This window comes from Emys orbicularis (assembly GCF_028017835.1).
Source record: "Emys orbicularis isolate rEmyOrb1 chromosome 21 unlocalized genomic scaffold, rEmyOrb1.hap1 SUPER_21_unloc_7, whole genome shotgun sequence".
Taxonomy (NCBI): Eukaryota; Metazoa; Chordata; order Testudines; family Emydidae; genus Emys; species Emys orbicularis.
In genome coordinates this window covers 70,193-92,028 of record NW_027045161.1, presented here as the reverse complement: position 1 = coordinate 92,028, position 21,836 = coordinate 70,193, and the positions used below count along the sequence as shown (strand labels likewise).

Sequence of the window (21,836 nt, the reverse complement as noted above, 5' to 3'; positions counted from 1 at the left end):
CAGACCCACTTCCCTATTAAAGCCACAGCTTTCTCTCCAGCCCTACCACCCCCTCCCAGCTCCAGGCTATATGATGAGATAATCTTCAGGGCTGGGGGAGGGGAGGCACATCAGCACTGGGGTGGGGAGGGGGAGGGATGGGCACAGCCCCCTCCCTGCCACACTGGCTGGGAGGGCGCCCAGCCCCACAGAGACCCCCTAGGGAGGGAGCAGGATGAACACATGATCTCATCCTCCTTTGGCAGGGACGGTCTCCATTAGCCGCTGGGCCGCAGACTTCCCGCCTTCCGGGGGGCCATGACTCCTGCAGTGCTGGGGGGCACTGGTTGGCTCGGGGGCGGGGCCTGTCCCCTCTAGGGGGCACCATCTCCCATCCGGTCTCAGTGCGGTACTGCCTGGGTCAGGGGGGCAGGGAATGGGGCCCGGGGCCTCTTCCCTTGCCCCAGTCCTTAACCCAGAGCTGGGCTTGGAGATGGGATACCGGGGTGGATGGGCCTCGCCCCAGCCTGCCCGTTGCTCCGTTCCTGCAGGCAGAGGCTGGGTTTCTTCCTGTTTCTCTTGCTGCTCTAAATTTAGAGCGAGAGCAGAGTGGGTCCATGTGCCATCAGCTTCCCACGCAGCCCCGGAGCAGCAGGGCACGTCAGGAGGAGGAGATGCCTGGGGGCTGAGGCAGACCCGGAGGCGGGGGCCGTGCAGTGACAGGCCAGAGGGGCACTGGGATGAGAAGTGGCACCTCCGCAAAATCAGAGGGGAGGGTCAATAGGGGCCTGAGAACGCTCACATGGGGCCCCGATCTCGGCCAGGGTCTGGGCGGCGCCCGGCACCAGACACACGCCTGCTGCCATAGCGTGCCCTGCTCGGCCGATGGACGTTGGGCTGTAGAGAGCTGGAAATGACGCGGCCCCGAGAGGCCATTATAAATAGACACCGATCGATACCTCGCAGACCAGGCCTCCGGCAAGAGGAACCTGCTCCCGTTTTCTTCCTGCAGCCCGTCCCGACGCCGCGCCCTCTGCCCTCCTCAAAGAGCCCTGCCCGACGGCCCAAGATCAAGGCCTGACCGAGATCCGGCCCCGTCGCCCCGGGCGCCCCCCAGGCTCCGACCGAGATTCAGCCCCACCGCCCTGGGCGCCACGCAGGCCCTGACTGAAATTGGCAGCCCCTGTGGTGCGGCCCCTGCACAGAGATTAACCTGGCTTTGGCTGCCAGCAGCTGAAGTGGGGAAACTGAGGCACACTGCTGTGTGGCTGTGGCTAAGCACCCAGCTGAAACTGGGGAGTAGAAGTGGGGAAACCGAGGCACAGCTGAGTGCTGGAGGTGCGGGTACGCACCGCTTAGCATCTTTCCTGCCCTTAACCCCTCATTTCTCAAGGGAGACCTGAGCCTAGCTCCCGCGGCGGATCGGTGATACCGGAGTTCTGGGGCAGCCTCTTGGATCCAGCGGATTCAGGGTCGGTCCCGGTGCAGGAACCCAGCTGAGGGATCCACTTGTTCTCTGTGCTGCTCACTGCCCCCACCCCCCCCCACACGCCGCCTGTGAATGGAAACCATGGCAACAGCAAGCGGGTGAGGATGAACGGAGTCATCTTCCAAAGCCCAGCCTGTTTCGGGGCCGCGGCACTGTTGATTGGGGGGGATATTAACACCCCCCAAGCTCTGCCGGTGCCCCTCACTCCCAACTAGGCTGACCAGACAGCAAGTGTGAACAATCAGGACGGGCGTGGGAGGTAATAGGAGCCTATATAAGAAAAAGCCCCAAATATCAGGACTGTCTTTATAAAATCGGGACATCTGGTCACCCTACTCCCGACCCACAGCCCCTGCTAGCCCAGCCCTGCCCCCCCCGCAACCCCGCCAGCGCCCCTCACTCCCGACCCGCAGCCCCTGCTAGCCCAGCCCTGCCGGTGCCCCTCACTCCCGACCCGCAGCCCCCCGCTTGCCCAGCCCTGCCGGTGCCCCTCACTCCCGACCCGCAGCCCCTGCTAGCCCAGCCCTGCCCCCTCAGCGCCCCTCTCTTCCAACCCACAGCCCCCTGCTAGCCCAACCCTGCCGGTGCCCCTCACTCACGACCTGCAGCCCCCTGCTAGCCGAGCCCTGCTGGTGCCCCTCACTCCCAACCCGCAGCCCCTGCTAGCCGAGCCCTGCTGGTGCACCTCACTCCCGACCCGCAGCCCCCGCTAGCCCAGCCCTGCCCCCCGGCCCTGCCGGTGCCCCTCACTCCCGACCCGCAGCCCCTGCTAGCCCAGCCCTGCCCCCTCAGCGCCCCTCTCTTCCAACCCGCAGCCCCCTGCTAGCCCAACCCTGCCCCCCCCAGCCCCACCGGCGCCCCTCACTCCCGACCCGCAGCCCCCGCTAGCCCAGCCCTGCCCCCCCCAGCTCTGCCGGTGCCCCTCACTCCCGACCCGCAGCCCCTGCTAGCCCAGCCCTGCCCCCTCAGCGCCCCTCTCTTCCATCCCGCAGCCCCCTGCTAGCCCAACCCTGCCCCCCCCAGCCCCACCGGCGCCCCTCACTCCCGACCCGCAGCCCCCGCTAGCCCAGCCCTGCCCCCCCCAGCTCTGCCGGTGCCCCTCACTCCCGACCCGCAGCCCCTGCTAGCCCAGCCCTGCCCCCTCAGCGCCCCTCACTCCCGACCCGCAGCCCCTGCTAGCCCAGCCCTGCCCCCTCAGCGCCCCTCACTCCCGACCCGCAGCCCCTGCTAGCCCAGCCCTGCCCCCTCAGCGCCCCTCACTCCCGACCCGCAGCCCCTGCTAGCCCAGCCCTGCCCCCTCAGCGCCCCTCACTCCCAACCTGCAGCCCCTGCTAGCCCAGCCCTGCCGGTGCCCCTCACTCCCGACCCGCAGCCTCCTGCCAGCCCAGCCCTGCCGGTGCCCCTCACTCCCGACCCGCAGCCCCTGCCAGCCCAGCCCTGCCCGGGCCCCATCCCCGCGTTGGGTCAGAGCTAGCGCCCCCCAACCCCAGAGAGGATAGTCCTCATATCCCAGCCCCACCCTGACTTCTTCTTCCCTTGCCCATCCCACTCCAACCCCTTCCCTTCTCTCTAGGTCCCGCCCCCAGCCCCTGCAACTCCGCCCCCTTCGCTCTATGCCCCGCCCCCAGCCCCTGCAACTCCGCCCCTTCTCTCTAGGCCCCGCCCCCAGCCCCTGCAACTCCGCCCCTTCTCTCTAGGCCCCGCCCCCAGCCCCTGCAACTCCTCTCTGGGCCCCAACGCCTGCACCTTTCTAACCCCTCCCCCCTCTCCCAGCCCCACCCCCTCCCCTCTGCTCCTCCTCTCGTCCTGGCTGCTCCTCATGCGATTGGCCAGTGCCGCCTCCCGCCTCGCCTTGTGGTTGGCCAGTTCTCCCTTCCCGCCCAGCGCGCGAGGCGGCGTCGTGTGATTGGCCGCCGCCTCAGGCCTCAGGGCCAATCAGAGGAAGGCGCGAAACCGCGCGGGGAGCAAGGGAGCCGCCACGCTCCGCCTCCGCCAATTGGCCAGCCTGCCTCTAGCCAATCAGAGGCGAGAAAAGGCACCGCCCTTTCGGAGGACCCCAGGGTGGGTTGACGGTGGCGGGTGCCTGTCCTGAAGAGGGCGCGGACGGAAGGGAGACGCCCACGGTTCGCCCGCACTGCGGAGAGCGGGGAGTCCAGTCACCAGCCCCGCCGAGATCGGGCGGCGCGGGGGTGCGGTTTATTATCAGGCACTTCTGGAGGGCAGCTATATCGGGCCGGGCCGGAAGGACCCCGCAACCCGGAAGTGGCCGTGATGGGGCCTCCCTGTCGTACAGAGCCGGCTACATCCGGGCACCGGCACCGCGGGGCCTAGCGGTGGCCTGAGCCCCAGGCTGGTTCATGGGGAGGGCTCAAGCCGGCGAGGGCTCCTGATTGGGTGAGGGGCAGAGGTCACGTGGCCCCAGGGCGGCGGGAGGAAGTGACGCGATGGGCACGGAAGGGTCAAGGGCCACATGCGATGTCATCAAATTATGCTATGACGTCACTGTGAGGTGTCACGTCGCGCGGTCGTGAGGTAATATGATGTCATCTCACTGCAGAGTGATGTCACTCCTCACGACTGTTGTCATGGGGACAGCGCACAGCTGGTGATGTCATGGCACTGGGGTGGTGACCGCAACGCACCGTGTGACGTAATCGCAGTGGCCTCAGGATGTCATGCTGGGTGATGTCATCGAGTGAGGTCACCAGCCCCCTGACGTCACGCAGGGTAGCGGCGGGGCTGGGTGATGTCGTCGAGTGAGGTCACCAGCCCACCCGCTGGCACGCAGGGTAGCGGCGGGGCTGGGTGATGTCGTCGAGTGAGGTCACCAGCCCACCCGCTGGCACGCAGGGTAGCGGCGGGGCTGGGTGATGTCGTCGAGTGAGGTCACCAGCCCACCCGCTGGCACGCAGGGTAGCGGCGGGGCTGGGTGATGTCGTCGAGTGAGGTCGCCAGCCCACCCGACGGCACGCAGGGTAGCGGCGGGGCTGGGTGATGTCGTCGAGTGAGGTCACCAGCCCACCCGACGGCACGCAGGGTAGCGGCGGGGCTGGGTGATGTCGTCGAGTGAGGTCACCAGCCCACCCGACGGCACGCAGGGTAGCGGCGGGGCTGGGTGATGTCGTCGAGTGAGGTCACCAGCCCACCCGACGGCACGCAGGGTAGCGGCGGGGCTGGGTGATGTCGTCGAGTGAGGTCACCAGCCCACCCGACGGCACGCAGGGTAGCGGCGGGGCTGGGTGATGTCGTCGAGTGAGGTCACCAGCCCACCCGACGGCACGCAGGGTAGCGGCGGGGCTGGGTGATGTCGTCGAGTGAGGTCACCAGCCCACCCGCGGGCACGCAGGGTAGCGGCGGCGCTGGGTGATGTCGTCGAGTGAGGTCACCAGCCCACCCGCGGGCACGCAGGGTAGCGGCGGCGCTGGGTGATGTCGTCGAGTGAGGTCACCAGCCCACCCGACGGCACGCAGGGTAGCGGCGGGGCTGGGTGATGTCGTCGAGTGAGGTCACCAGCCCACCCGACGGCACGCAGGGTAGCGGCGGGGCTGGGTGATGTCGTCGAGTGAGGTCACCAGCCCACCCGACGGCACGCAGGGTAGCGGCGGGGCTGGGTGATGTCGTCGAGTGAGGTCACCAGCCCACCCGACGGCACGCAGGGTAGCGGCGGGGCTGGGTGATGTCGTCGAGTGAGGTCACCAGCCCACCCGACGGCACGCAGGGTAGCGGCGGGGCTGGGTGATGTCGTCGAGTGAGGTCACCAGCCCACCCGCGGGCACGCAGGGTAGCGGCGGGGCTGGGTGATGTCGTCGAGTGAGGTCACCAGCCCACCCGCGGGCACGCAGGGTAGCGGCGGGGCTGGGTGATGTCGTCGAGTGAGGTCACCAGCCCACCCGACGGCACGCAGGGTAGCGGCGGGGCTGGGTGATGTCGTCGAGTGAGGTCGCCAGCCCACCCGCGGGCACGCAGGGTAGCGGCGGGGCTGGGTGATGTCGTCGAGTGAGGTCGCCAGCCCACCCGACGGCACGCAGGGTAGCGGCGGGGCTGGGTGATGTCGTCGAGTGAGGTCGCCAGCCCACCCGACGGCACGCAGGGTAGCGGCGGGGCTGGGTGATGTCGAGTGAGGTCACCAGCCCACCCGACGGCACGCAGGGTAGCGGCGGGGCTGGGTGATGTCGTCGAGTGAGGTCACCAGCCCACCCGACGGCACGCAGGGTAGCGGCGGGGCTGGGTGATGTCGTCGAGTGAGGTCACCAGCCCACCCGCTGGCACGCAGGGTAGCGGCGGGGCTGGGTGATGTCGTCGAGTGAGGTCACCAGCCCACCCGACGGCACGCAGGGTAGCGGCGGGGCTGGGTGATGTCGTCGAGTGAGGTCACCAGCCCCCTGAGGGCACGCAGGGTAGCGGCGGGGCTGGGTGATGTCGTCGAGTGAGGTCACCAGCCCACCCGACGGCACGCAGGGTAGCGGGAGTGCTGGGTGATGTCATCGAGTGAGGTCACCAGCCCACCCGCGGGCACGCAGGGTAGCGGCGGGGCTGGGTGATGTCATCGAGTGAGGTCACCAGCCCACCCGCGGGCACGCAGGGTAGCGGCGGGGCTGGGTGATGTCGTCGAGTGAGGTCACCAGCCCACCCGACGGCACGCAGGGTAGCGGGAGTGCTGGGTGATGTCGTCGAGTGAGGTCACCAGCCCACCCGACGGCACGCAGGGTAGCGGCGGGGCTGGGTGATGTCGTCGAGTGAGGTCGCCAGCCCACCCGACGGCACGCAGGGTAGCGGCGGGGCTGGGTGATGTCGTCGAGTGAGGTCGCCAGCCCACCCGACGGCACGCAGGGTAGCGGCGGGGCTGGGTGATGTCGAGTGAGGTCACCAGCCCACCCGACGGCACGCAGGGTAGCGGCGGGGCTGGGTGATGTCGTCGAGTGAGGTCACCAGCCCACCCGCGGGCACGCAGGGTAGCGGCGGGGCTGGGTGATGTCATCGAGTGAGGTCACCAGCCCCCTGACGTCACGCAGGGTAGCGGCGGGGCTGGGTGATGTCGTCGAGTGAGGTCACCAGCCCACCCGCTGGCACGCAGGGTAGCGGCGGGGCTGGGTGATGTCGTCGAGTGAGGTCACCAGCCCACCCGCTGGCACGCAGGGTAGCGGCGGGGCTGGGTGATGTCGTCGAGTGAGGTCACCAGCCCACCCGCTGGCACGCAGGGTAGCGGCGGGGCTGGGTGATGTCGTCGAGTGAGGTCGCCAGCCCACCCGACGGCACGCAGGGTAGCGGCGGGGCTGGGTGATGTCGTCGAGTGAGGTCACCAGCCCACCCGACGGCACGCAGGGTAGCGGCGGGGCTGGGTGATGTCGTCGAGTGAGGTCACCAGCCCACCCGACGGCACGCAGGGTAGCGGCGGGGCTGGGTGATGTCGTCGAGTGAGGTCACCAGCCCACCCGACGGCACGCAGGGTAGCGGCGGGGCTGGGTGATGTCGTCGAGTGAGGTCACCAGCCCACCCGACGGCACGCAGGGTAGCGGCGGGGCTGGGTGATGTCGTCGAGTGAGGTCACCAGCCCACCCGACGGCACGCAGGGTAGCGGCGGGGCTGGGTGATGTCGTCGAGTGAGGTCACCAGCCCACCCGCGGGCACGCAGGGTAGCGGCGGCGCTGGGTGATGTCGTCGAGTGAGGTCACCAGCCCACCCGCGGGCACGCAGGGTAGCGGCGGCGCTGGGTGATGTCGTCGAGTGAGGTCACCAGCCCACCCGACGGCACGCAGGGTAGCGGCGGGGCTGGGTGATGTCGTCGAGTGAGGTCACCAGCCCACCCGACGGCACGCAGGGTAGCGGCGGGGCTGGGTGATGTCGTCGAGTGAGGTCACCAGCCCACCCGACGGCACGCAGGGTAGCGGCGGGGCTGGGTGATGTCGTCGAGTGAGGTCACCAGCCCACCCGACGGCACGCAGGGTAGCGGCGGGGCTGGGTGATGTCGTCGAGTGAGGTCACCAGCCCACCCGACGGCACGCAGGGTAGCGGCGGGGCTGGGTGATGTCGTCGAGTGAGGTCACCAGCCCACCCGCGGGCACGCAGGGTAGCGGCGGGGCTGGGTGATGTCGTCGAGTGAGGTCACCAGCCCACCCGCGGGCACGCAGGGTAGCGGCGGGGCTGGGTGATGTCGTCGAGTGAGGTCACCAGCCCACCCGCGGGCACGCAGGGTAGCGGCGGGGCTGGGTGATGTCGTCGAGTGAGGTCGCCAGCCCACCCGCGGGCACGCAGGGTAGCGGCGGGGCTGGGTGATGTCGTCGAGTGAGGTCGCCAGCCCACCCGACGGCACGCAGGGTAGCGGCGGGGCTGGGTGATGTCGTCGAGTGAGGTCGCCAGCCCACCCGACGGCACGCAGGGTAGCGGCGGGGCTGGGTGATGTCGAGTGAGGTCACCAGCCCACCCGACGGCACGCAGGGTAGCGGCGGGGCTGGGTGATGTCGTCGAGTGAGGTCACCAGCCCACCCGACGGCACGCAGGGTAGCGGCGGGGCTGGGTGATGTCGTCGAGTGAGGTCACCAGCCCACCCGCTGGCACGCAGGGTAGCGGCGGGGCTGGGTGATGTCGTCGAGTGAGGTCACCAGCCCACCCGACGGCACGCAGGGTAGCGGCGGGGCTGGGTGATGTCGTCGAGTGAGGTCACCAGCCCCCTGAGGGCACGCAGGGTAGCGGCGGGGCTGGGTGATGTCGTCGAGTGAGGTCACCAGCCCACCCGACGGCACGCAGGGTAGCGGGAGTGCTGGGTGATGTCATCGAGTGAGGTCACCAGCCCACCCGCGGGCACGCAGGGTAGCGGCGGGGCTGGGTGATGTCATCGAGTGAGGTCACCAGCCCACCCGCGGGCACGCAGGGTAGCGGCGGGGCTGGGTGATGTCGTCGAGTGAGGTCACCAGCCCACCCGACGGCACGCAGGGTAGCGGGAGTGCTGGGTGATGTCGTCGAGTGAGGTCACCAGCCCACCCGACGGCACGCAGGGTAGCGGCGGGGCTGGGTGATGTCGTCGAGTGAGGTCACCAGCCCACCCGACGGCACGCAGGGTAGCGGCGGGGCTGGGTGATGTCGTCGAGTGAGGTCACCAGCCCACCCGACGGCACGCAGGGTAGCGGCGGGGCTGGGTGATGTCGTCGAGTGAGGTCACCAGCCCACCCGACGGCACGCAGGGTAGCGGCGGGGCTGGGTGATGTCGTCGAGTGAGGTCACCAGCCCACCAGACGGCACGCAGGGTAGCGGCGGGGCTGGGTGATGTCGTCGAGTGAGGTCACCAGCCCACCCGACGGCACGCAGGGTAGCGGCGGGGCTGGGTGATGTCGTCGAGTGAGGTCACCAGCCCACCCGCGGGCACGCAGGGTAGCGGCGGGGCTGGGTGATGTCGTCGAGTGAGGTCACCAGCCCACCCGACGGCACGCAGGGTAGCGGCGGGGCTGGGTGATGTCGTCGAGTGAGGTCACCAGCCCACCCGCGGGCACGCAGGGTAGCGGCGGGGCTGGGTGATGTCGTCGAGTGAGGTCACCAGCCCACCCGACGGCACGGAGGGTAGCGGCGGGGCTGGGTGATGTCATCGAGTGAGGTCACCAGCCCACCCGACGGCACGCAGGGTAGCGGCGGGGCTGGGTGATGTCGTCGAGTGAGGTCACCAGCCCACCCGCGGGCACGCAGGGTAGCGGCGGGGCTGGGTGATGTCGTCGAGTGAGGTCACCAGCCCACCCGACGGCACGGAGGGTAGCGGCGGGGCTGGGTGATGTCATCGAGTGAGGTCACCAGCCCACCCGACGGCACGCAGGGTAGCGGCGGGGCTGGGTGATGTCGTCGAGTGAGGTCACCAGCCCCCTGAGGGCACGCAGGGTAGCGGCGGGGCTGGGTGATGTCGTCGAGTGAGGTCACCAGCCCACCCGACGGCACGCAGGGTAGCGGGAGTGCTGGGTGATGTCATCGAGTGAGGTCACCAGCCCACCCGCGGGCACGCAGGGTAGCGGCGGGGCTGGGTGATGTCGTCGAGTGAGGTCACCAGCCCACCCGACGGCACGCAGGGTAGCGGCGGGGCTGGGTGATGTCGTCGAGTGAGGTCACCAGCCCACCCGACGGCACGCAGGGTAGCGGCGGGGCTGGGTGATGTCGTCGAGTGAGGTCACCAGCCCACCCGCGGGCACGCAGGGTAACGGCGGGGCTGGGTGATGTCGTCGAGTGAGGTCACCAGCCCACCCGACGGCACGCAGGGTAGCGGCGGGGCTGGGTGATGTCGTCGAGTGAGGTCACCAGCCCACCCGACGGCACGCAGGGTAGCGGCGGGGCTGGGTGATGTCGTCGAGTGAGGTCACCAGCCCACCCGACGGCACGCAGGGTAGCGGCGGGGCTGGGTGATGTCGTCGAGTGAGGTCACCAGCCCACCCGACGGCACGCAGGGTAGCGGCGGGGCTGGGTGATGTCGTCGAGTGAGGTCACCAGCCCACCCGCTGGCACGCAGGGTAGCGGCGGGGCTGGGTGATGTCGTCGAGTGAGGTCACCAGCCCACCCGCGGGCACGCAGGGTAGCGGCGGGGCTGGGTGATGTCGTCGAGTGAGGTCACCAGCCCACCCGACGGCACGCAGGGTAGCGGCGGGGCTGGGTGATGTCGTCGAGTGAGGTCACCAGCCCACCCGCGGGCACGCAGGGTAGCGGCGGGGCTGGGTGATGTCGTCGAGTGAGGTCACCAGCCCACCCGACGGCACGCAGGGTAGCGGCGGCGCTGGGTGATGTCGTCGAGTGAGGTCACCAGCCCACCCGACGGCACGCAGGGTAGCGGCGGGGCTGGGTGATGTCGTCGAGTGAGGTCACCAGCCCACCCGACGGCACGCAGGGTAGCGGCGGGGCTGGGTGATGTCGTCGAGTGAGGTCACCAGCCCACCCGACGGCACGCAGGGTAGCGGCGGGGCTGGGTGATGTCGTCGAGTGAGGTCACCAGCCCACCCGACGGCACGCAGGGTAGCGGCGGGGCTGGGTGATGTCGTCGAGTGAGGTCACCAGCCCACCCGACGGCACGCAGGGTAGCGGCGGGGCTGGGTGATGTCGTCGAGTGAGGTCACCAGCCCACCCGCGGGCACGCAGGGTAGCGGCGGGGCTGGGTGATGTTGTCGAGTGAGGTCACCAGCCCACCCGATGGCACGCAGGGTAGCGGCGGGGCTGGGTGATGTCGTCGAGTGAGGTCACCAGCCCACCCGATGGCACGCAGGGTAGCGGCGGGGCTGGGTGATGTCGTCGAGTGAGGTCACCAGCCCACCCGCGGGCACGCAGGGTAGCGGCGGGGCTGGGTGATGTCGTCGAGTGAGGTCACCAGCCCACCCGCTGGCACGCAGGGTAGCGGCGGGGCTGGGTGATGTCGTCGAGTGAGGTCACCAGCCCACCCGCTGGCACGCAGGGTAGCGGCGGGGCTGGGTGATGTCGTCGAGTGAGGTCACCAGCCCACCCGACGGCACGCAGGGTAGCGGCGGGGCTGGGTGATGTCGTCGAGTGAGGTCACCAGCCCCCTGATGGCACGCAGGGTAGCGGCGGGGCTGGGTGATGTCGTCGAGTGAGGTCACCAGCCCCCTGATGTCACGCAGGGTAACGGGAGTGCTGGGTGATGTCGTCGAGTGAGGTCACCAGCCCACCCGCTGGCACGCAGGGTAGCGGCGGGGCTGGGTGATGTCGTCGAGTGAGGTCACCAGCCCACCCGATGGCACGCAGGGTAGCGGCGGGGCTGGGTGATGTCGTCGAGTGAGGTCACCAGCCCCCTGATGGCACGCAGGGTAGCGGCGGGGCTGGGTGATGTCGTCGAGTGAGGTCACCAGCCCACCCGATGGCACGCAGGGTAGCGGCGGGGCTGGGTGATGTCGTCGAGTGAGGTCACCAGCCCCCTGATGTCACGCAGGGTAACGGGAGTGCTGGGTGATGTCGTTGAGTGAGGTCACCAGCCCCCTGATGTCACGCAGGGTAGCGGCAGGGCTGGGTGATGTCATACCAAGCGTGGACATCGCAGCGGGTGGTGGTGCTGGGTGACATCATCGCGGTGCAGTGATGGTGCTGGGTGACATCACCACGCTGGGTGACCCACGGAGGTGGCGCCGGGTGAGTGACTCGCTGGTCTCTGCGCAGGCAGCGGCGGGTGCCATGGAGCCTGACCGGGCGGCGAGCGCCCAGACTGGGCCGGGAGCCACCGAGACCAAGATCCATTTCAAGGTCACCCGGTTCATCATGGAGGCAGGTAAAAGCTTGGGGGCTGCCGTGCTGGGGGAGAGAGGACGGTAGGGCGGTGGGGGGCACAGGGGCGACCGTGCTGCTCGGGGGCAGTGCCTGCTGGGGGATGGGAGGCTCTGCCAAATGGGCAAAATGGGAGGGGCAAGGGGCAGCCGAGGAGTGGGGGGCATAGCCGAGGTGGCCAGTCAATTGGGGGAGGCCTAAGGGGAAGCCAGCACCATATCCCTGAGGGGGAAGGGGGGCCATGCCAGTTGGGGAAGGGGTGGGTGGCATGTCGGTTGGGGGGGCTCTCCCCTCCCTCACAGTGATACCCCCCTCCCCCCCAGGGGTGAAGCTGGGCCTGCGCTCCATCCCTGTGGCCACGGCCTGCACCATCTACCACAGTTTCTTCATGGCCACGGTGGCCCCGGGGCCCTACGACCCCTACCTGGTGGCCATGGCTGCGCTGTACCTGGCCGGGAAGGTGGAGGAGCAGCACCTACGCACTCGGGACATCATCAACGTCAGCCACAGGTAACCCCAGCCTGTCTCCGGCCAGGGGTCTGCACCCCGCACCCTAGGGGGTAGAGCTGGGGGCCTGGAGCCAGGACTCCTGGGTTCTCTCCCCGGCCCTGGGAGGGGAGGGAGTCTGGTGGGTTAGAACAGGGGGGGCTGGTAGACAGGAGTCCTGGGTTTTCTCCTTGGCTCTGGGAGGGGAGCGGGGTCTTGTGGGTTAGAACAGGGGGGGCTGGGAGCCAGGACTCCTGGGTTCTCTCCCAGCTCTGGGAGGGGAGTGGGGGCTGGTGGGTTAGAACAGGGGGGCCTGGGAGCCAGGACTCCTGGGTTCTCTTCCAGCTCTGGGAGGGGAGTCAGGTCTGCAGGGCTAGAGTAGGAAGAGTGGGGGCCACTCCTGTCTCCCCAGTCCCACCCCCCGCTAACCTCCCCCTCCCCAGGTACTTACACCCCCAGAGCGACCCCCTGGAACTCGACTCCCATTTCTGGGAGCTGCGGGACAGCATCGTCCAGTGTGAGCTGCTCATGCTGCGAGTGCTCGGCTTCCGCGTCTCCTTCCGGCACCCCCACAAGGTGGGTCCTCGGGACGGGCCTGGGGGCGCAGCGGGGGGCACAGGGGGTTTGCCCTGAACCTGCCGCTCTGCCCTACAAGGAAGGGGACTGGCAATGGAGGCCAGGATGCCTGGGTTCTATGGGGAAGGGGGGTCTGGTGGGTTGGAGCTGGGGGCTGGGAGCCAGGACTCCTGGGTCCCCCCTTATCCCCCATCTCTCCCTGCAGTACCTGCTCCATTACCTGCTCTCCCTGAGGCGGTGGATGAACCGACACAGCTGGGAGCGGACCCCCGTCTCGGCGGCAGCCTGGGCACTGCTCCGGGACAGCTACCACGGGGGGCTGTGTGTGCGCTACCTCCCCCAGCACGTGGCGGTGGCCGTGCTGTACCTCGCCCTGCACTGCTATGGGGTGGAGGTGCCCGCCCATGCACAGACCCAGAGACCCTGGTGGCAGGTAAGAGAGGCAGGGACTTAGCCCGCACCTTGGGGCCCTTCTGCCGGGGAAACTGAGGCACAGAGGGGGAAAGTGGCTGGCTCAGGGTAACGGACAACCAGTGGCGGAGCCAGGGACAGAACCCAGGCGTCCTGCCTCCCAGCCCCCTCTGCTCTAACCCTCTAAAACAGCTCTGGCCAAGCCAGCCAGCCCCTGCCCTGGGCCTGAATGGGAGCCAGCGCCCTCTAGAGGGGACAGGCCCCATGTCCCACTGCAGAGCTCCCCAGCGGTTCATAGAGTTTCAGGGTTGGAAGGGACCTCAGGAGGTATCTAGTCCCACCCCCTGCTCAAAGCAGGACCAACCCCCACTAAATCAGGCTGCATTCCCTGCGCCGTTGCTCCCATCTCCTTTCCTCCTCTCCAGGTGTTCAGTGACGATCTCAGCCAAGCTCAGATTGACCAGATCGTATTGGACCTGATCCAGATTTACACCTTGGATGCGGAAATCTCCTAATGGGGTCCAGAGAGCGACCCAGTGCTGGGGAGGGGACAGGCCCCATTCCCGTCCCCCGAGCCAGCCAGTCCCTGCCCTGGGGCTGGATGGGAGCCGGCGCCCCCTAGAGGGGAAAGGCCTCATGTCCCATTCCCACCCCCTGGGGCTGGATGGGATCTGGCACTCTCTAGTGGGGAAAGACCCCAGGCCCCATTCCCACCCCCCCTAAGCCAGCCAGTCTCCGCCCTGGGGCCAGATCGGAGCCGGCACCCCCTAGAGGGTAAAGACCTCAGGCCCCATTCCCTGCCCCTTCCCCAGCTTTGAAAGCAGAGTGTTGGTTGCAGTCTGGGTGTCCTGTCCCACAGCCGTTACCCTCGCTGCCCGTGCTCCTCCCGCGGGTCGGCTGCCTTGCTGGCTGCGCCTCGAGAAGGCCGTCGGACCCGAGCACCGTGCCAGCTCAGAGCCGCTGCAGCTGCTGGGACGCGAGCTCCAAAGAGCCACATCACGCGCCCGGCGGCTGTTAGTCACATGGGTCTCGACCAGCCGATTCCGCGTGTACCCGGGCTCCTCTTCTCCCCTGTCCGCACGCATCCCTGGAGCTTGGACTGCTTGATCTGGCGAGTAAAGCTGTGCCTGTGAACCAGCTGTGAACGGGTTGTTCTTTGGGCTTTGCCCCGGGATTGGGCCTGGCACCCATTTCACCCACTGACGCCTGGGCCCGTGGAGCGGTGCTGGGTCGCACAGGGGGCGTAGGTATAATCACCACAGCCATGAAGCTGGGGGTGGTGGTGGTTCCCACACGTGTAACCGACTCTGCCTGAGTTTGCAGAGAGCCTGCATCGCCCCCGTCTTACGCCTTCCCCTCCCCCACTCGCAGGAGGAGAAACGGCGTCCGGGTGAGTTATTTTATTAATTTTTAATAATATGAACAAACTTGATCGAGCCATTCAGTTGAGTTATATGCTTTGATCCGGAAATGGGCATGGTGGGGGGGTCACAATTTCAGTCCGAAATCCGCCCCCACACTGGGGAGAGGGGGGGCGGGGACACCCATAGAAACCTTGAATTGATTTTTGATTGTTCCTTAAAAAAAACCCCAAAGCAGTCTGTGTGTGTCCCCGGCTGGAGGAAGGGAAGAAACCAGAACGGTTCCCCGCCTGGGTGTGGTTAGCCCCAGCGAGGTTTTCACGGCTGAAAAGTGAGCGGGGAGTGTTGGGTTGTTAAAGTTTTTTTTGTTTTTTTTTAAATATATATCTATATATTCCCCCCTCCCCTGCCCCGGTCTATCAATATATCTACAATATTGAATGAGAACAAGCTGGATGGACGGAGGTGAGATTTCCTGGATTCGCCCCCCGGGGAGTTGAGGGGCTGGGCTGGAGGGCGGAAGAACCGTCCTTGCCGGGGTGGGGGTTACCCATGGCTTTTGAGAGCGCTGGCGCTGGTGGTTGGACGCGGGGTTAGGTGTGGAAACAGGAAAGGGGCCTCACAGGAAATATGGGACCCCCGCCCCCCTCGCTCCTGGCTCCCACAAGGGGCTTTTGAGAAGGATTGTGCCAGAAGGGGAAATTGAGGCAGCAGCAGGTACTTGCCCTACCAGAGCCAGGGGTAGAACCCAGGAATCCTGGCTCCCAGCCCCCCCTGCTCTAACCACTAGACCCCAGTCCCCTCCCAGAGCCGGGGAGAGAACCCAGGAGTCCTGGCTCCCAGCCCCCCCCACTCTAACCCACCAGCCCCCACTCCCCTCCCAGAGCTGGGGAGAGAACCCAGGAGTCCTGGCTCCCAGCCCCCCTGCTCTAACCACCAGCCCCCACTCCCCTCCCAGAGCTGGGGAGAGAACCCAGGAGTCCGGGCTCCCAGCCTCAGGTGGGGGAGCTGAAGGTCTGTAAGTAACACCTGAGGGCCAGCCCTAGCTGGTGTGAATGGGGCAGCTCCATCCACCCCCAAGGGCAGCTGAGGGGCTGCTCCTCTGCCACCCCAAATCTCTATGGTGACTGGGAGGTGCCCTGAGGAGGCTGGGGGCACAGAGGGCAGGGGCGGGCCCTGGGCGCCGGGCAGTGCCGCCGGCGGGGCGTTGGGAACCAGATCGGATCCCCCTCCCCCTCTGCAGCACACGGGCCCCCTCCCGGGCTGTAGCATCTCCCCACCAGCAGTACGGGGGGGGGGGGGGGCTTAACACTGACAGAGACGTACAGCATTTGGGGGGGGGACTGCCTCTCACCCTGTATCTGCGCAGCGCCCGGCGTGACGGGCGTCTCCCATCTGGGTCGGGGGGGCTACGTGGCAAACCAGGGGCCCTGCTCTTGGTTGGGGGTCCGGGCGGGGTCCAGCGTGACAGGCCCCGATCTCCAGTGCTGCGGCCCCTCCCCCAATCCTCCCGCCATGTTTTCACGACCAAGCCCTTGTTAAACACCGGCTCCAGCGCCCGACAACTTTAAAAAACAAACAAACCGAAACGCACAATCTCCCCCCCACCGCTCGGGCTGACAATTTGCCTCGGGGGGGGGGGATGCTGGGTGGTGGTGGTGGGAAGTAGCATGTGGGGCCGGCATGCGACGGTCAGTCCCGTAAGACAGTCAGTCGGTATCGTATATATATTGAGGCTATAGATCGCTAAATGGGCCCTCGCCCCGCCCGCGGCGGGTCCTTCCCGGCCGGCTCCGGCACCACAAAGAGTCTGCCTGGGCTGGCGGGCCCCGAGGCGCCTGCCTGGGGCTGGGGCTCCCCAGAGAAACGGGGGGCCGCTCCCAGCTCCAGCTCTGTCCGCAGCCAGTTCACGCTCCGACAAGCCGAAGGAGCCCGGGCCCCTCTGTCCCTCTGGCTGCTGGATTTCCTGCCCCCGTGCCATGGGGCCAGCCTGCCGGGGCGTTAGAGGGACGTTTCCATGCTGTGGAGCGGGCTGGCGGGGCCGGCGGAGGTAGGAGACTTGGAGCCGTCGTCAGTGGCCAGGTAGACGCCGCTGTCGATGGCGTTGTTGTTCTTGTTGGGGGTGGGTGGGGGGCTGGGGGGCCGGCGGGCCGCCTCGCTCTCCTCCACATCGGTGTCGTCGATCAGGGGGATGTTGTGAGTGTAGTCGTTCAGCAGGAACTCCGGAGTGGTCATGAAGTTGTGGATCGAGGTCTTGGAGTCCGGCTTCTCCAGCCCTTCGTAGAGCGAGCTACGGAACGCTTTCACTACGCGGATCTGGGGGAGGGCACCCGGCGGCCGGGGGTAGGCAGGCAAAGGGGGAGGCAAAAAGGAGGGGAAAGAAGGGTGAGTTCTAGGTGCCAATCCAGGCAACACGCCCGGGGGCAGCCTGCGGTAACCTGGTTACTGTTGATCCAGAAGAGAACCCAGGAGTCCTGGATTTTAGCCCCCCCCCCCCCGCTCTAACCCATTACACCCCACTCCCCTCCTAGAGCCAGGGAGAGAACCCAGGAGTCCTGGCTTCCAGTCCTGGGCATGCACAATTATCTCTAGCGTGATCTGTCTGTCCACCGATCGTTCTGCACCCTCTGTATCTAACCCAAAACACCCCTCTGTGCATCCATCCCATAGACGCCCTCGTCTCTGTATCTATCCAACCCCCATCCATCCCCCCTGCTATCTGTCCTACCCCATCCATCCATCCCATAGACACCCCCGTCTCTGTATCTATCCTACCCCCATCCATCCCCCCTGCTATCTGTCCTACCCCATCCATCCATCCATCCATCCATCCATCCATCCATCCATCCATCCCATAGACGCCCTCGTCTCTGTATCTATCCAACCCCCATCCATCCCCCCTGCTATCTGTCCTACCCCATCCATCCATCCATCCCATAGACGCCCTCGTCTCTGTATCTATCCAACCCCCATCCATCCCCCCTGCTATCTGTCCTACCCCATCCATCCATCCATCCCATAGACACCCCCGTCTCTGTATCTATCCTACCCCCATCCATCCCCCCGCTATCTGTCCTACCCCATCCATCCATCCATCCATCCCATAGACGCCCCGTCTCTGTATCTATCCTACCCCCATCCATCCCCCCTGCTATCTGTCCTACCCCATCCATCCATCCATCCATCCATCCATCCATCCCATAGACGCCCCTGTCTCTGTATCTATCCTACCCCCATCCATCCCCCCACTATCTGTCCTACCCCACATCCATCCCATAGACGCTCCTGTCTCTGTATCTATCCTACCCCACCCATGGATCCATCTATCCTATCCCCTATCCATCCACGCCCGCCCTGCCCCGCCCTGCCCACCCTCCCCCAACAAGGCCACCCTTCCAGCTCCCTGGGTCAGGCCCTAGTCCCTTTTCCCGCCCCATAGTCCCGGTGATGACCAGTCCCTGGCTCCTGCGCCTGGCAGGCCTGGCCGTGCCTCCCCAAAGAACAGGAGAGCGCTGAGCTGGCGATAGCGCCCACGGGCCGTACGCTGCAGCGGAGGGGGTGGGGTGGGGTGGGGTGGAATGAGCATCAATTGAACACAAAGAAAACTCAGCAACAGAAAAGTGGAAGAGCCTGTTTTCTGGGTTCAAGATTCTCGGACGCCTGGGTTCCCAACGGCCCCCCAGGCGGGGGACGGGTGTTTACAGCCTCCCCACCCTTTGCTGGGCTCCTTCAACAGGCATTTAACCCCCCGCAGCCTTCTGAGGACTCCATAAAGGGCCATAAAGGGGTTGGGCCCTCGCTCTATGGAGTCAGTGGGGCCAGGCCCCCCCCCCCCCACTGGGGTCAATGGGCCGTCGCTCTATGGAGTCAGTGGGGCCAGGCCCCCCCCCACTGGGGTCAATGGGCCCTCACTCCATGGGGCCAGAGCCACTTTACACCTCCCACGCCTGCCTCGTGTGGGGCAGGGGTTGCCCCATTTGGGAGCTGTCGCACCCAGAGGAGGCGGGAGGGGGGGCACACGCTGGGCATGGGGGGGGGAGCCCTGCACTTGTTTGGGGCCGAGCCCAACTCAGGACGGGGGGGAGGCGCTGGATCAGGGCACAGGGCAGGAGGAATCGGGCCCTGGGGTGGGTCTGTGCAGTGCATTGTGGGTAGGGCCAGCTCCCGGCCCCCGGGAGCCCCCCCCCGGGGACACAGCGCATGCTAGAGCGGAAGGAAGCCACCCACACGTCCAGCAGGCCCCAGCCCCAGCCCCAGCGGATTGCAATGGAGCAGGGGGTACGTGTCACTGACCCCCCCAATAGCCCCACTGGGGGCAGTGCAGCACATTTGTAAACTAAGCAAGGGGAGGGGTCAGTGAGGAGCGACCCCCCCTTCCTGGGAAAGTGGGGTGCACTCAAGGATTGGGAGCCAGGGCCCAGTGTGTGTGTCAGGGTGCTGGGGTGGGGCTGGGAGCCAGGACTCTTGGGTTCTCTCCCCGGCTCTGGGAGGGGAGTGGGGGCTGGTGGGTTAGAGCAGGGGGGGCTGGGAATCCGGACTCCTGGGTTCTCTCCCCTGCTCTGGGAGGGGGGTGGGGGCTGGTGGGTTAGAGCGGGGGGGGGCTGGGAGGCAGGACTCCTGGGTTCTCTCCCTGCTCTGGGAGGGGAGGGGAGGGGAGGGGGGGCTGGTGGTTAGAGCAGGGGGGGCTGGGAGCCCGGACTCCTGGGTTCTCTCCCGGCTCTGGGAGGGGAGTGGGGGCTGGGAGCCCGGACTCCTGGGTTCTCTCCCGGCTCTGGGAGGAGACTGGGGGTTCGACTGTGTGTGCAGCGGGGAGAGGCTCAGACTCCTGGGTTCCATCCCCGCCTCTGTCCCATTCTTCACTCTCAACCTCCCTGTTTAATGGGGGGGGGGGGGGTGACCCATCCTCTCTCTGAGCCCCCCCCCCCCCACGTAAGCCGGCCATTTCTTTGGCAGGATTGTCATCTAGCCAGCGCTGCCCCCTCGCCGAGCCGTGCCCGAGCCGAGCCAGGGGGCGATGCCGGGCAGAGCAGGAAGCAGAACCAGGAGACAGAGCGAGAGGGAAAGGCCAGAGGACAGACAGACACGCGGCATGCGAGAGTGCGGTAAACGTTCGAGTATTCACGCCCATCCTTGCTGGATCGTAACGGGGAGCAGGGGGCCTCATGCCAGCGGCTCCGTGTGCCCGTCCATGCCACGCACCCCACCCCAGGAGGCAGCGAATTAAGCGATGCCGGGGGGGGGGGGGGAGATAAAGAGGCTGGGACAGCAAATAGAGCCCAGTACCCCCCCCTCCCGTTCTGGCTGGGGGGGATGTCAGGATTGGGTCCCTGCAGAAGCAAAATGCGGGAGAGGAAAGAGGCGAAGCGGGAGAAAAGGGGTGCAAAGATGGGGTGGACGTGGGCAATGAGGCAGGACTCTCCACAGCTGTCCACTCGGTGGAGCAAAAATATGCCCCCCCCGGCTTGGGGCAGCGGGGGGGCCTCAGGCTGCATGGGGTGACCCCGGCTCACAAAAGCGGCTCAGAGGGACGCTGGTTTGCGAGGTTCGAGGCTCAGGACTCCTGGGTTCTACTCCCAGCTTGGCCTGGCTGCTGGGGCACATTGCCTCAGTTTCCCGCTCCGTCTATTCACCCCGTGAGCTCTTCGGGGCAGGGCCTGTGTGCACACAGCACCCCGTGTGACAGGGCCCCCCAAGCTGGGTCAGGATTGGTGGGGGTGTCTACAGTGTCCAGTGTGACAGAGGTCCCCGATCTCGGGGGAGGGTCTCAGTCGGGGGGCTTTGCAGCTGCAGCCCCCAAGACTGGAATGTAGGGGAGGGCGGCTAAGGGCCTCCTCCCATGAGCCCCCCATCGCGACGGTGTCAGATTGGGGGGGATCTCTAGCCCCCTGGCAGTGAGCAGAAAGCAAAGTCAAGGATGGGATGGGGGTGGTCAGGGCGGGGGGGGGAGGGGATGAGAGGTGTGATTGACAGACAGGCCCCCCCGCAAACACTGGAAAAGCACCAGACTCCTGGCGACCAGACAAGTGGCTCCGTCCCGGCTCCTCGTGGCAGCTGGAAAGGGGAGGAAAAACGGGGGTTGAGGTGGAAGGATAGTGGGGGGCAGGGATGGGGGGAGCGTCGGGGGTTCATTTCAGGCTGCGGCTGGTGATGGTTTTGAAAGGGGGGGGCATCCCAGAGGAGGGGGGGCAGCTCGCTGCCAAGCGGGGCCTGGGAACAGGCAAGCGCAGGGGTGTGTATTTGCGTGGGGTTGGGGGGGGTTGCACACCGTAAGCTGGCAGCTTCCCCCCCCCCCAGATATGGAGTCTCCCGGTCTGGGAAGTGGAGCCAATGGCCCTGCCCTTGTCTGTTCAGAGGGTGAGCTCTCGAGGGCGGGAGCCGTGCAGCGCCCTGAGCACGAGGGGTCGGTGCCGCTCCTGGTGCGACAGGGACCCCATTGTGCTAGGCGCTGCACGTGCGCCTGAGAGAACTCCGGGTCGGAACCCCACGACCTTGGCCACCCTCAGTCCCCACCCGGCTTGACCCCACTGTGTAATTTACGAAGGTCCGGATCTGAAATTGACCTTGCTTTCAGCCTAGCCCTGCATGGCCTGGGACGGGGGAAATTACAGGCAGGTTCCCGCCCCGATCCCCACCCCCCTCTTATATTCTGGAGGGGCCAGGGTGGGGGAACGGTTCAGATTCGGTTTCCAATCGCTCCTGAAATGACCCTGCCAGGCTGCCCGGCTGCTGATCGGTTCCTAAAAGAAATACAGGCTTTGTCACGACCCCGCTGGCCGCCGATGGGGTGTGTGCGTGTGTGTGTGTCTGCCGGTAGGAGGGATGCGCCAGGAAGGGGCGGGGGGGGGGGGGGCAGAGGCAAACGAGACACAGAGCTGTGTGGAGAGAAAAAAGCAGCTAGAGACACAGATCGGAAAAAGTCGACAGCAAAAAGTGGGCCGGGCTCATACTCGAAGGCTTACCCTGCGGGGAACGGGGGCGCCAGAAGCAGAAGGACGACACCGAACCACACGAGAAGAAGGCACCGAGAGTCCGTCCCTACCCAGCCGGAGCAAACCCCACAGCCCCCTTTACTTGGCCTGGAGGTATTTTTGCCACCCTGGACGCCGGGGTTCCACCCCGAGGGAAGGGAGTGACAGGCCCTGCTTAACGCGCTGGCCTGGGTTTGTCACCATGCGCTTCTTAGAGGAGAAAGGAAGTTTATCGGGGGAGGGAGCGCCCCAGATTTTGAGGGAGGCTGAGGGAGAGGGGGGCTGAGTGGCCTACGCAGGCCCATCTAGCCCGGTATCCCGCCTGCCCCCGTCTCA

The 21,836-nt window shown here is 66.9% G+C and overlaps 2 protein-coding genes across 13 annotated transcripts in view; one reads left to right on the top strand and one right to left on the bottom strand.

The window, feature by feature from the left end:
- Positions 1 to 3,943: 3,943 nt before the first annotated feature.
- Positions 3,944 to 13,702, top strand: CCNQ (cyclin Q). Its single transcript, XM_065423137.1, is given in 6 exon segments — positions 3,944 to 4,000; positions 11,594 to 11,702; positions 12,022 to 12,208; positions 12,628 to 12,760; positions 12,966 to 13,193; positions 13,597 to 13,702. Coding segments are annotated over 6 exon segments (804 nt in total). The 3' UTR covers positions 13,687 to 13,702.
- A 2,831-nt stretch (positions 13,703 to 16,533) lies between these two features.
- ATP2B3 (ATPase plasma membrane Ca2+ transporting 3) overlaps positions 16,534 to 21,836 on the bottom strand; it is a 42,053-nt gene continuing 36,750 nt past the window's right edge. For all 12 annotated transcript variants that reach the window (XM_065423138.1, XM_065423139.1, XM_065423141.1 and 9 more), the window contains one exon: positions 16,534 to 16,848. In XM_065423138.1, coding sequence (XP_065279210.1) covers positions 16,534 to 16,848 — 315 coding nt within the window. The remainder of the gene's footprint in view (positions 16,849 to 21,836) is intronic.